General features: G+C 37.2%; 1 protein-coding gene across 4 annotated transcripts in view; it reads right to left on the reverse strand.

The window, feature by feature from the left end:
- Nucleotides 1-286: 286 nt before the first annotated feature.
- The window catches only part of TET2 (tet methylcytosine dioxygenase 2), a 91,431-nt gene continuing 77,014 nt past the window's right edge, over nt 287-14,703 (reverse strand). For 3 of the 4 annotated variants that reach the window (XM_059722149.1, XM_059722147.1, XM_059722146.1), the window contains 4 exons: nt 12,812-12,901; nt 10,058-10,195; nt 7,961-8,321; nt 287-4,963 (listed from right to left, as the gene is read on the reverse strand). In XM_059722149.1, the coding sequence (XP_059578132.1) occupies nt 3,561-4,963; nt 7,961-8,321; nt 10,058-10,195; nt 12,812-12,901 (1,992 nt within the window). In that variant the 3' untranslated portion in view covers nt 287-3,560. The remainder of the gene's footprint in view (nt 4,964-7,960; nt 8,322-10,057; nt 10,196-12,811; nt 12,902-14,703) is intronic. The other variant, XM_059722148.1, reaches the window with a different exon arrangement.

Here is a 14,703-nt window from a genome sequence, read left to right on the forward strand (position 1 = left end):
ACACTTTAAGTAATCCTTCTTTTCCTTTGGTGGTTAGAAACTTTAAGTACATACTCACAGTCCTGCTTCCCATGTAGCCCTCTAATGTAGCAATATATATTTAACTCTCAATTCCTTCATGTTAGATACTCCTCCAGCCTTTTAATGTTTTCTGTTTTTTATTACCCCTGATCTCTAGTTTTACTTTTGCCTGTCTCAAGGAGACTACCACTGTATGCTGTATTAGTTGTATGAAGGCTATAAATATGTATCATGAAAGACAAGTTTCTGCAAGACAGACTTAGAGTGCATTAAATAAATATAAATTTTATTAAAAACACCCACATCTCAGCATTATCAGGAATGATATAATAATAAACAGCTTTCAAATAACCTGCATTACATTACAATACTTACAGTATTTATAACCATCCTCAGATTTTATAGACATACCAAACATTTCATGAAAATGAATGAAACTAAAGTAAAAAAAAAAAGGTAGAACATAAGCATAGAAAATGCACACAGAAGTTCATTACCTTAGTGTCAAACTGCTAAAGTTTCCTACACAAGTTAACCACTAGCTTTAGAAGTGAACTTTACACCACTGTGCGTCAATCAAGATGAAAAATTCATTCAAGTAAAGTTGACACCACTCAGAAGCATCTTCAAGTATGGCTATAGTCAACCTGATAATCCTATACAAGCAATTTTAGGTCTGCTTTTTTCATTCACTCAAACTGAGGCAGGGTCTGTACACCAAAATTACAGTTCAGATATTTACAATACATAACTGAATTGCCAACTTATCTTCCTGCTATTGTTTGCCAGCAGTTTGGCAAATGACAGTGTATGGTATATTAACCAAACATCTACTATGGATGGCATGATGCATGTATGACTCAAAAAATTAGAGGATTACATTTTAAAATTATTTAATTAACCTAATATATAAGGTAACTATAAACATTTTTTTAAAGAATGTTTGTCTTTACAGTGGGTAAAGTCACAGACTAAGAATTTCTGAAATTGCCATAATAAATATTTAACCAATAAAACCAAAAGGCCTCCTTTGATTTAATAGAATTATGTTTTAATTCTGCTAAACAAAATTTCTTTAGCTCAAACTTAATGTCTTACAGTATATTGCACAACATATGTCTAAGTGATGGAGGTTTACATGTTTAGGGAAGCCCTCATACAGACTGTACCTTTTTCATTTTATTAATTACATAATCTGAGAAGCCTTGTTTAGAGAGTGACTTGAGAAACTCTAGCAAATGGTCACTTGCCAAACCCCTGCCTTACAATTTTCCCTTTCAGCTCAGTGCATTCTACTTTCTTTTTTTTGTTTGTTTGAAACAGGCAAAACATTCTAAAACTTTTAAACACTTTCATTACAATAAAAAGAGCTAACAAATTTACAAAATTAGTTTTAGTTACACCAATACATATACAAGTAAAATTAGAGGAGGGATTCATAAGAGAAGAGTTAAATCCCTGAAAAAACATAAAAACCCCAAGAATAATATATTTATTAACCTACAACAGCTTTACATACACACAGGTGACATGTTGGCATAAGGAGAACATGAGCTGAAATATCCCTGAATTTTTAGAACAAAAAAAAGTTGAAGTTCAAGTTATACTTGCTAAAATATCAAGTACTGAGAAAAAAAGTTTTTTTTTTCAAAGGCTATTGGGGGGAAAAAAGATGGTATACAATATTATAAACTTTCACTCTCAGTTCAATATCCTATTGCCAAACTAGTGTTGAGGTATATGACAAGTAGGAACATCACTCAAACTTTTTAATGTATTTTTAGCTCACATTATGATATATTTGTAGCAGGCTGAGTAGCACCATGATGTGAATTCAGCTCCAAACCCAAATATATATATGTTTTTATATATATATATATATATATATATATATATATATATATATATATATATTTAATATTTTTACAGTACTAAAATACTAAAGCATTGCATTAAAAAAGTTTTGTTTACAATTTAATTTACTATACAATTTTTACTTTTTCTTATACAAATTAATCATTTAAAACCACCACAGCAAGCCAGCTGCCTATTGTTTTTCTATTTAATCAACGGAATCACACAGAACTAACCCTGTTTCATTCATCTGCGTAGGCATCAGCCTGCTCAGTCTTCCTGGAAAAGAGGACACTTACACCGAGAAATGACATACGCCACAATGTACATAATTACCAATACAAAAGCAATCTGCCATTCAATATTTGAAGAACATACAGATCTTTAAAAACAGCAGAAGCCTAAGCTAACTAGTTGTAGATTCTGTCACATGCTGCTAATTATTACCTGTGGTTAATATAAAATTCTCGTCTTAAAACTGTACACATTTGAGCAATGAACTTGTCATAATAATTGTAGAAAACAGTTTACAGTATAGCTGTGTGAGATGAGCACCAGAAAAACGTGTTTTGTGTACTAAATTATTCCCTTGTCGCCAGTAAGCCCCATTTCTACTGTAACTGACTGTATTAAAAATGGATATGTAGCTCACCAGCAGATGTATGGCTGAAACCAAAAGTATTTAAAAGCTTTATTTTCTTTTTTAAAAATCTCTTTGCATTTTAAAATCAAAGTAAACTCTTTTTTTTAATGTCTCAGTACCTTAGCATTGTTCAAGTTGCCAAGCTTAGGTAGACAAAGTGCTTTTGAAACACTAGTTAAAAAAAAATATCTCTTTATACTTTATTGTCCTTTACCAAGGACTTGACTGGATGAGCAAAATCCAGAGGTCTTTACAATTCCCGTATGTTAAAAAGTAAGCTTGTTTTAACAACAGGTAAATCTGATACGTACATGAATGAAAAGGTCCACCCTATTGTTGAAGAACATTTCAGTACACCATTGACATTTTAACTATTATAAAGGCATTAACTGTTCAACTGTTAAAATAAAGACACCATTCTCATAGATAGCACCATGTTTTAGAATATCCAAACAAATTCAGTGTTTTGCTGTCTATTCATTATGTTCAATATGTATCTACTTTGTTAAATAAAATCAAGAGACTATTAAGATTACAGTAAAAACTGCATGTTAAAAAGCCATAATTCCAGTATTTCAGTACATCATAGATTCAGCACCAGATGGTATTTTAAGATTCCTGCTGTTGTAATACTACAGTATTTTATTTTTTTTTGCTCCTGTTCCATGATTATGCAAACTTTATTATTATTAAAAGTGGTCACAGATGTGCAAAAATGTAAGGAAAAATTAGGTTAGCTGATTATCCCTTCCAATAATGAAGCCAGTGTTTTCGAATGTAAATTGTGAAACACTTTTTTTTTTTTTGCATAGGATGCTTTGGTCTTATTTCCCTCTTGCCATCTGCGACCACTTAAAAGTCAGTGGAAAATAAGTGCGGTGGTAAGATTACCTCTTTTTGCTGGTGTGCTGAGGTTCTTCCACTGACAACTTTAACAAAAATACTGCTTCTTTCCCTCTTCCCCCCCACCCCCCAACCTAAACAAGAACTACCCTACTGACAAGCTGTTTTTTAAAATGAGGTAACCAACATAGGTGTGAAGTTATATATATCTGTTGTAAGGCCCTGTAACCCGTGTAAAGGCATATGGAGATGTAGTTACTGTGGAGTTTGTGGTGACTGACATAGTCCTTTGTGCGAGAGACTGGATAAAACGCACGTATGTTGGTTCGGAGGGTTCATGTGATTCAGTAGGCTCCCGCTTTGCTTTTTTGCCATAAGATTTCTGAGGCACGTAGTCTGGACCATATTTCTCACACTCCTCTTCTTTTTCTCTTGCCTTCTCGGCCATCTTTGCCTCCCACAGAGCCAGACCATGTTTTGGCTCATTCATGCTCTTATGCTGGTAGAAGACAAGTGATATCCTAGTAGGATGGTTCCTGTTGGGATTTTTCAAGGGGGTTGTTGCATGAAGCTCACGTTTTGCGCATTCAATGAGAATTGAACCATGAGATGGAGCAACTGCCACTCCTCCAATATCCGGGTCCAGAAAACTCTGCTCATTATCTGACCAGATGTCATCAGGGTCCTCTGCTTTTTCTGGAATCATCACATCAGTTTTATCTAAACCACCTTGGGGAGTAGTCCTATCATGATTTTGTCCTGGAAGCATGTTAGACATGCCATTAGCTGTGTGTGAAGTCATTTCACTATCCTTATTTTGGAGATGCAGTGAATTAGGAGGACCATTAAACATATGTGAAGCAGAATGGTAGTCATGTGCTAAATGTGAAGGTGGCTGTAATTGATGTTCACCATTTTTATTCATGGAAGCATAATCCATGCTTGGATTACTGAGATTAGATTTTAATTTTGAGGCAACATCCATAAAATGGCTATCAGCCTCATGGGTGGGATAAGGGGAGAAAGACCCTACATGATGCACATTTGGTCTAATGGCACAATTATTGAAAGAGTCTACCTGCATATTTTGGTTTCCATAATTCAAGTATTTGGGACCAAAATTCTGGTTATTCCCAAACCTATGCTGGTATAGTGTATGAATAGGTGGTAGACTTAGTTTAGATAGAGGGTCTTGGCTCTGATACCTATACAAGTCCATGTGCTGAGGTTGTGGTTGATAGGAACCCAAGTAAGAGGGGCAGTTGTCCACAGGCATGTTTCCATTGCATTGGTAAGATGGATATTGGTTATTTTGATTTAGTGATCCTGAATAAGGGTTCATGGGGTTGGAAGAATTCAAATAAGACCCTGCAGGCTGTGATGAGGTTGTATAAACGTTCATGGGGTTGGACCCTCCGTAGGGATCTGATGTATATGTTGAACTTGGATAAGCATTAGCTGGGTTAGGCAGCCTCATATAAAGATTTGCCGGACCTGAACCCGAGTAGGAGTTAATAGGATTTGACTGGGGGTTGTTAGAGAGAGTATGCTGTAGATGCTGCTGCTGCTGTTGCATGGCTGGTCCTGAAAGACGTAAAAGATCTGCAGACATAAAAAGAAAGGGAAAAATAAAAGCATTTTATTTTTAAACAAATCATTTGACATAGGCTCTTGAAGTAAACACTGAGCAGTCATAATGGAATCTGTTCAGGGGAAGAGTTAAATTTGCATAAGCATTTTCCAAAATGAACCCCAAAACTGCATCCAAATAGAAAGCTATGTGGATTGGACAACTGCTTTTTCAGTAATGGTCAAAGGTCCATGCATATCCATGTGGGCAGACCTGTCTGAAAACTTGTCTATAAGTGTAATCCTGCCTATGTAAACGTATAGAGAAAAAAAGCTATTGCTTGAAATAAGAATTCAGGAATGATTAAGACTAGTACAATTACAGTAAAAGGAATAAGGCAGAATGACTAGTAGCTAAAGTCCTGCACTGTCTCAGCTGTGGCCTTCTGGATAGCCCTATACTGGATGATCGTTGGCATGTCACTTTACTGCTTTCTGCCTCAGTGTTCCTAACAGTAAAATGGAGTTAATGATTTCCTTTATATACAGCTTTGAGCTGCTAATGCAAGATCTACATAATTGGACTTTTAGACATTTCTGACTATAGAGAAGTCATATCTATTCTTGGTCCCAAAGCAGCAAATTTAGGTAATAATGCAAAGATGTTCTAAAGCTTTACTGGACTGGGTTCCTCTGAAATTTGGGGCTTCTCCAAAAAATCTTCAGCCTTCCATCTCTTCTAACTTGGGCAGTAATGGGCAATGTGTGATGTGCAGGCTGCTCCAGGGTGATAGCGGTTTACATCAAGCTAGCTGTGCACTCTCAGAACCAATATTTATTTTATTTATTTGATTTATATGCTGCCCTTCCCAACAAAGGCTCAGGGTGCCTTACAACAGGAAAACAGAATAACTTAAAAACAGGAGAGTGACAAATAACTATTTAATTTTTGGCTTCCCTGAGGCTGCCAGCAAGAATCAATTAAGTCTGTTTTTGCTGATGGTTCTTTGTGGTGTTGTTTTAGCAATGGTGATGGGACCAAAAAACTTAATTAAAGTAGGTCCAAAAATCTACTGAATGGTGGCAGTTTGTGGTCATAACCAATGTAGACCAGGCTGGAAATAATGACTGCATAAACTAAGGAAATAAGGCTAGATGAAAGTATGGTAACATGGATATATAACTGGTTGGATCACTGTGCTCAAAAGTAGTCATTAAATACCTCAACATCTATTTGGGAGGAGGTATCAAGTGGGGTTCCCCAGGAGTATGTCCCGGGTCTGGTACTTCATTAATGACACAGATGATGGGATTAAGTGCATGTTTAGCAAATTAGCAGATGACGCCAAGTTGGGTTGTGTGGCAGACACTAGGGCTAGGATCCAGAATGACCTGGATAGACCAGGAAAATGGTCTGTAATCAATCAGATGAAATTTAACGGGGACAAGTACAAAGCCCTACAAGTGGGACAGAAAAGTCACATGCACAAACACAGACTGGGGAATGACTGGCTAGGCTGCAGTACCACAGGGTGAGAGACCTGCGAGTTACAGTGGACTATAAGCTAAAAATTAGTCAACATTATGCTATTATTGCAAAAAAAAAACAAAACCCAAAAGGCCAACACTGGGTTGTATTAACAGGAGTGTCACTTGCAAATCACGGGAAGTGATTCTTCTACTCTAGTCAGCACTGGTGAGGCCTTGCCTGGAGTACTGTGTCTAGTTTTGGACCCCACACTTCAAGAAGGATGTGGACAGACTGGAAAGAGTCCACCAGAGAGCAACAATGATTAAGGGGTTGGGAGGCAAGATATGAGGAAAGGCTGAAGGAGGCAGGGTTATTTAGTCTGAAGAAGAGAAAGCTACGGTGGGATTTGATAAAAATCTTCAAACAACTGAAGGGTGATTATAGAGAGGATGGAGATGGGCTTTTTCTTTGTGGCTGTAGTGGGCAGTAGTAGGAGCAATGGTGTTAAACTGCATCAAAGGAAAATAAAGGTTGGAGATTAGAAGGAACTTTCTGACTACAAGGGTGCTTAAGCATTGGAACAGGCTACCTAGAGAAATTGTGCAATCTCCATCCCTGGAAGATTTCAACAGGGACAGACACTTGGCTGAGACCGTCTAGTCAGGGATAATCCTGCCTTGAATAGGGAGCTGGACTGAGGTTCCTTCTGGCCCTGCTCTCCTATGATCCTATAATACTATGGTTCTTATTCAAAACAAAACAAACAAAACCCCATCAACAACTACCAAAACCTTCTCAGTATTTATCTTCATGCAATGCTGTCTGATATGTCACACTTCTGTAGTCTTAGAATGCAAAATATAATATCTCAGATGCTTCTTGGGTAACAATGGATGTCTAATATTAATTACCAATTACACTGAATCAAAAATGCTTTAACTACTATTAATTTAACTGACAATCACTGGAGATGTGAAAGGTGGCTACTATAGCTGGTTAGGCATTTTCACACAGAACATGCTTATTTTTTGGGAGGGGGTAAGATAATTTTTTAATTTTTTTTGTGGAAAAAAATCTGTTTTTCATGACATAATGGCTGCTTGCCTGGGAGGCTGAAATTGATAAAAGCCAAACCTTTCCCCAACCCCCCCGCTCCCAAACAACCCTTAGTTAGTTCATTTGAAGGTAATCTTTTTAGACTTATGAAAAATTTCAAGCCTTTGTTTAAATACTCTTTGTCCCAATTTGGGCAAACCATTTTCTAAAACCTTAAAATTTTCTGCAGGATGAAAGCTAGATTTTTTGAATCAGCTCCAATTCTCTCTGAATTTACAAATAGTTTCTTTGTGATTCAGGCACCATAACTTGGCTCTCTAATACACTAAAATAGACAGTAATTATTTTAAATTCAATAACCATGTTTGTTTTTCCCATGAAAATGCTCCATGTATTGAGACTTCCAGATTTTTTCAAGGTTTATTTTATAAATACTTTTCATTTCTATGGACGATGACAAATATTAATAATTGGTATACTAATATAAGATATATTTCATTTACCTGCTAGCTGTTTTGCTTGACTGGCAGCCTCCAAATTGGCTTGTTTGTGGCGTGCAGCAGAAGACTTGTCTCTTTCAGTTTTGTTAGAGCCATTTTCCAAGGAGGAAAGCTTTTCTGCTGCTGCTTTCTTGGCTTCTAGCTTCTTTTGCCGGCATGTCTTAACAGGCTCTGCCAGCATCCTCACTTTCCTCCGAAAGGAGTTGAGGACTTGGATGCTGCCATTCCTCTTTTTTTCCTCCTGGCCCTCAGTGCTTCCAAACTCATCTATATCAGAGACTTTGTATAATGGGAGTACATGTAGCTGCTCATCTTCTGGAGTTTGGCCAATTACACGATTGTCTTCTCTAGTTAGTGTACATACCTGTCAGGAAGGTAGGACAGAAAAACTATCAGAAGCAGCATCAAAGTAAGGAAAGAGAACATGAACTCTGTACTTCATGTTTCACTTTATACTATCTGCTCAGATAGCTGTATAATGACATGTGCTGGCTGGTAAGATCTAATACTTGCAATGTAACAGATATAATGCCAAAGGGAGCATCCAATGTATGTTTAAATGGATTTTTAGTTCTCTTTTGCCAAGTTGGTTGTAAGCTTTAAACTTCTTCTTAACTTCAAGCCTGCAACTTCTGTTTTTCCTATTTCCGTATTTGGTAATGTTAATATACAATATAAGTATAAAACGTGTATTTTCCTCACATTCCATTCTCTTCCAAGAAAGCTGGATAGCCAAGTGTTTCCAGAAGTAAATTAAATCATATGACCAACAGATCCACTGATAGGGACCTGCAATGCTAGAATCCCTGGAACCCTTCAGCTGGCAGAAAGTTCTTAGGGCAACTTCACAGTGGAAATGCAGAATAAAAATCATTTCCATGATATTCCATATCCTTTCCCAAAGAATCATAACATTCTAAGAGGAGTATAACAGCATAGCAAATTGTAGGATCTTGTTCAGGAACGAATCCTCCTTCTGTGAGATGCTAAAACAGTGTCAAGATTCAAGGAAATTACCATTGGCCATAGCAATACATCCACCTTGTTATCTTTAGCTAGAATATAAAAGGTGTTGGCATTATCTTTTATTGGGGGAAGATATGAAGGGCTAATAAAAACCAAGTGCTATAGGAATATGACTTAATTAGCAAATCTTTGGTGCGGGGGTGCAATGGAAAGGAGATGAGTCAGACTACTGCTGTTCGTTTTATTATCGATAAAGTAAACATTCATACAAATGTTACATTTGGACAATATAAATTAGCTGGATATTCTATTTGGATAATAGTGAGTACTGTGTTTACTGGCAGTTGCCAGTGTAGTCACTTTAAATTAGAGAAAAGCAGAGCTTTTTTTTTCTTTTCAATTATATTTAGACTGACAGTCTGCAGCAGAGAGAACCCACGAAACCCTCCCTTCATTAGCCAAAATGAAGTTTTCTGACCAGTTCTTATAAAACCTTTCATGAAGGTCTCATGAATAACTGAGCAGGGCAGGGCTGTCCAACTTCTGAGCAGCTAGGAACTGTGAGCTGGGTGGGCTGCACCAGAGAGGGTTGCAGGCCATGGAGGCTACAGGCCCCAGCTGCTGCATTAGTATTAGCCATAGGCTCCTGGGGCTGCACTCCCCACATGCACTGTTGGATTGCATGGGCAGCCACTGCACTGCGTATGCAGGCAGTACCCCTCTCTACACCATGCACGTGGGCAGCCCCCATCAGCTTCCCTGCAGCACTACACAGCACCACACTACAGGCTCCCCGGCCCCATGGGCTGTGCCAGCCTGCCCCCTTAGGTAGAAGCAGGAAGAAAAAACTGAGGGAGGAAGGAGCAGCCAAGAGACACCAGCTGTAATAGCAGCTGGAGTGATATGGAAGGCAGCAGGAAGATAGGAGCCTAGGGACTCCCCATTAATACTTCACGGGCTGCCAGTTGGACAGTCCTAGCATAGGGGCTTGCAAGTTCCAAATCCAGCTACTGCTAAATGCTTTTTCCTCTTAGCAGTCCTTATTATATGCAATCTTAAGATAAATATATTTAATTCCACTTCTGTAAAAAATTACCGCTGAAATGAAGGTGGCCATATGTATTGCTGACTTACCAGTGTACTTCCATTCTGCATATTGTGCAAGTCTCTGTGAGCATGAGCACAAAAATCCAGGCAGGCAGTGACCCCTGAGAATGGACGACCTTCTTTTAAACCCAGACGGCACTCTGGTGCTCTGTGTTCATACTCAATCTGGAAACAGATGTCGAAACTTATCTGAATATCCCATTACATGGAATTAAGGCTGAATAGTTTATCGATAAGGAGCGTGTTAGTCTTCTAACACGTCTAGTTTTGGTAGAGTACAGATTTTAAAGTGAACAAAACTAAGCAACTACTGGTCCTTTATGGCAATAGAAGTGTTGGCAAAATATCTGCTCCCACTTTGTTCCTTTTCACTCAGTTCCATGCTGTCTTTCACTGTTACTGTTCCATAATTCTGCACTGTGTATTTAGCTGATAATATTTCTCCTTAAAGATTCATTTTGATTTTTTTTTTTTACATTGGCCAGTGTCTTTTTTATAGTAAAATACAGTATCTGACATGCTAAAAATTCTAAAACTGAAACATCAGTTATTTAGGAAGATTGCAGTTCTTTGGAGAACTGATGTTAAAGGGGCTACATGGAAAATGTTGGTGCTATCTGACTCTTTGAAAGCAATTTCTGGGCTTACTCCTGGCTTGAGACCTATTTGTACTAAAAAAAAATAGGTAACTGATAATCAGCACAGTATTTTTCTATGTCTACTCACTGTGGAGCTTTATGATAGGTTTACACTGCAACTACATGCCATTTTTGGTTTTGTGTCTTATTAGAAAGTCAGAAATGGAACTGTATTTACACATATTTTACCAAGACCCCTAAATCTTTCAACTATAATGCGAGGAAACTAAGTTTACTCACAATTGGGTCCATTAAAGTATTGTGAAATTAGAGGGTTTACAGGTTTTGCTTCAATGCCCTGAAAATCTTGACTTTTTTTAAAATTTGAAGTATTTGTTTCAATCAGACCTTAAAATCAAAGCAACATTTGAGAGATTTGAACTTGTACAAAATGAAATAGAGAGTGTTTGGATTCAAATCCTCATTACAGTTAGGTTAGGAGCAAGGGGCCAGAGTCATATACAATGATGCTGAAGTTCCACAATATGCTCTTGCAGAATTTCTGCTGAATCCAAGCTGGCAAACAGGACTTCCTGGTATTGATTTAGTACCAAAAATGTAAAGGAAGCTCTGTATTAGAGCAGAACTAGAAAACTGAATGTATTTTCAAGATTCAAAGGGATTTGGAATAGAGTTCCCTGTTTAGAAAACCTGTTTGGAGAAAACAAGGAGGAATGAGACTTAGATTTACATGAAATGCTTGAAAGTGAATGAGCTTGAACTATTTATTAGTCATATTAAGAACTGAAATTTGTAAAATGCCAATATCTTATATAAACAATGAATAATGGTCCTTATGAAATCATTCGTTAGAAAAGAAAAACAGCACAAAAATAATTATTTGTATTGTTCTGTCAAAACCATTCTTTCTTTATCTTCTTTTGAAGAATGCCTTCAGCTACTTGGAGAGAAGACCACAGTTAGTGAGTTTAGAGTCACAAGTTCCTTCACAATAGGCCTTCAACTATTAGCTGATTAAAGCCATGAACAGATATTATATTTGTAGTGCTATGTAAACCACTGTGACACTACAAAAAGTGGGTGAGATCTTACTCCTCCCTGCTCAAGTCCCTGAAAACACTTAATACATAAAGTAGGTGGTTTCTCCTCCTCATTGCTCTTCTGTACCAGTCTTAAGGATGAGATGACTGTATTACAAAAGTAGATGAACTAATGGATTTTCAGGGACTTAAACACGTTGGAATAAAATTTCACTTAGATGCCTCATTCCACTTACATGCCTAATAGGTGCAATAAGATCTGGTCTTTAGTCTGAAGTGATGTTAATAGATTTCGGAGACCAGATACATCTAGAAGTGGTATTGCATCAAAATTTGATACATATATCTGAAGAGATGCTGTAATGGAATAATAAAGTATTGTAGGTCAGAAGATGCCTACTCACAGTCACATGGCAAAATTAGCTTTACATGTACTAGCAGTTCTGCAAACTAAATTATAGACGATATAAAAATGTCAATGCACAAATATGCTTAAACAATAGGCTTTCTCTTGAAAACTTCTCTGGAATGGTTACTTTCATGAATATTAAATTCACTTGTCACTTCAAGTATTAAGCAGAATCCTGGTGCTATTTCGGGATTCTACCTCAAGAATATAGTTGTTGCTTTCTATTTCTCATTCTCCAGAGATGTGCCACTAATTTGGCCTCCCCTAGCAGTCACTGCAGCAATCATTAACATAAAGACTTACTGGTTTAACCAGTGAATAATACTAAATTCAAGAGCTTTAAAGAAACTTTCAATCACAGAGGCAAAGAAAATGTCCAGGCACTGGAGCATGCTTCTCCTCTGTACTCTCCAACCTGCGGAGGCAGAGGTAACTGGAGAGTGTGATGTATAAACACAATGCAGACCAGTCAGCACAGACTCTTAGTGTTAACTGCTCTGCCTTGTATTTAGACAGGTGCAACATTTAGCTTTCTTGGAAGGTTGAATTCCACTGGTGTTATTCATGGAAGCTTTTTCAATTAAATCCATAGTTCCAGTTTTTTTGAATGAGCAAAATTTAATGTAACACCAGAGGATAAACTACATACAATTTCTGACAATAAAGATAACACATTGGTAAAGTGAAGCAAAGACTGGATTATTCTAGTGACTATCAACTCTTTTCAACCTACCTGGTTGTTATATGCATCAGGTGCAAGTTTCTTATAGGTAGGTGCCATCAGTGTTGATAGGTTTTGCAAATTGGACTCCAGTTTTTCTTCCTATTATCAGATGAAATAATTTAAGTATTAACAACTAACTGTCTATATTAATATGCATGACATCTACAGTTTTTAAAGGCTACTAAGCTCTAAGGTACCATGGAAATTATTGTAAGTGTAAATGCTTAGATAGATGTAACTTTTGCTTGAGAACAACCATTGTGAATTTGCTCTCAAGCATATTGATTCCTCCATTTCCTTAAAAAGTACAACGCACCTCCAGAAAAAATGCACTTCTGTAAAGCCCTGAACAAGCGCATTCATTTGAAATGCTACAAATACATCAACTGCAGAGCCACTGTAGTAAAGAGCTGTGCCACCTGTGGAAGAACCAACTGCTCAAGGATGGGCAGGAGAAAGAATGGAGCAATACGACATGTTGCGGGTTCAAGAGGCCTCCTGTAGTGCCACATGTAAACTATCCACAGGTTACATGCACTGCTACAAAATGTCACTACTTTTTTTTTTTTTTGTGGTGGATCCATTATTACTGCACTACAAACAACCTGAACATACGGGCGCTAGTTTTTTGGTAGCGCTACAAGGGTGTATATAGTGCTATAAAAGTAATGCATGTCAAAGGCCCATGATCCTTAGGAGAAAGCATAGTATGCTATAACCATGATTCAATTAATATTTAGACAAATCATGTGCCCTAGTATGGGACGAGTTGAATCTAATCTTGATAAATCTAGTTATTACAACGGGGGGGGGGGGGGGGTGGAAATGGAGGATACCCTTGAAAGTCTTCTTTGGGTGCATCTACACGTACATTAATGTGCTTTTGCTACTGCACATTAAATGTAGTACTTCTAATGTGAGGTACTAACTAAATGCACAGTAGGCAGCCCTAATGCGCAGTAGCAAAAACACAAAGGAGCAAAATTAGGCTTACGGCACAGTAGTCGAATTTTACTGCACACCACCATATTAGCCTGGTTCTTGCCATGACGCTCAAGTGCACAGTAAAATAGGCTACTGCGCATTAAAGCATATGTGTAGACGCGCCCTTTGAAAACCTGAAGAAAAATGAGGAAAATAATCTATCTAACTCGAGAGTTTTACATGCTGAGATTATCACACTTCAACATATTTCAATTATCTCTCTATGCAGTAATTTAAAATGATTAGAATACTTAAGACTTTGAAAAGTCACCAGTTTTTAAGCAATCAAGATATGTGGGTGTGTCTAATGCAAAGCAATTGGGGATTATGGATGACCACTTATGGTTCTTTTGGTTTTTTTAGGGAGAGGTACAATCTTTCAAAATTAAAGGCTCTTAAAAACATGAAGTGTTTTAGGAATTTTAAAATTGCTCCACTATTTCTTCATGCTCAGAATCCTAATTTCAGAACCTTGTTTCTTAAATTAAAAATAAGGGCTTCATTTCAAATGTACCAAAAACTGCAGCATTGGTGATGTAACAAAAATATAATAATCTTTAGGAGTTCATATCCTCATGTCAAAATATGAAATATAATTAAAAACTCAATCTTGGTAGGCACAGGTTTTGTTAACATTTTTCATCTTCTAGTTTCATCACAAGTTCTAGGTTCACAGGAACCCAGGGTTAAAGTATGAAACTGCCAAAAACCTTTTACTGTGTCCCTTCTCTGGCTGCTGTCAAAACCCAGAACCATCATATTGCTTTTATTTTCAGTCTATGAATTGCAACTCATAAAATGCTGCTTCTTTAAATCCTTGTTCATGAATATCCTGGTAGAGATGTGCATTGTGCTATGCCTACGTTGCAGTGTTATCAAGCACAGATATTTTATAATTGATAGGAAAAAAGGGAAAA

The sequence above is a fragment of the Alligator mississippiensis genome, chromosome 2, assembly GCF_030867095.1.
Source record: "Alligator mississippiensis isolate rAllMis1 chromosome 2, rAllMis1, whole genome shotgun sequence".
NCBI classification, from domain to species: Eukaryota; Metazoa; Chordata; order Crocodylia; family Alligatoridae; genus Alligator; species Alligator mississippiensis.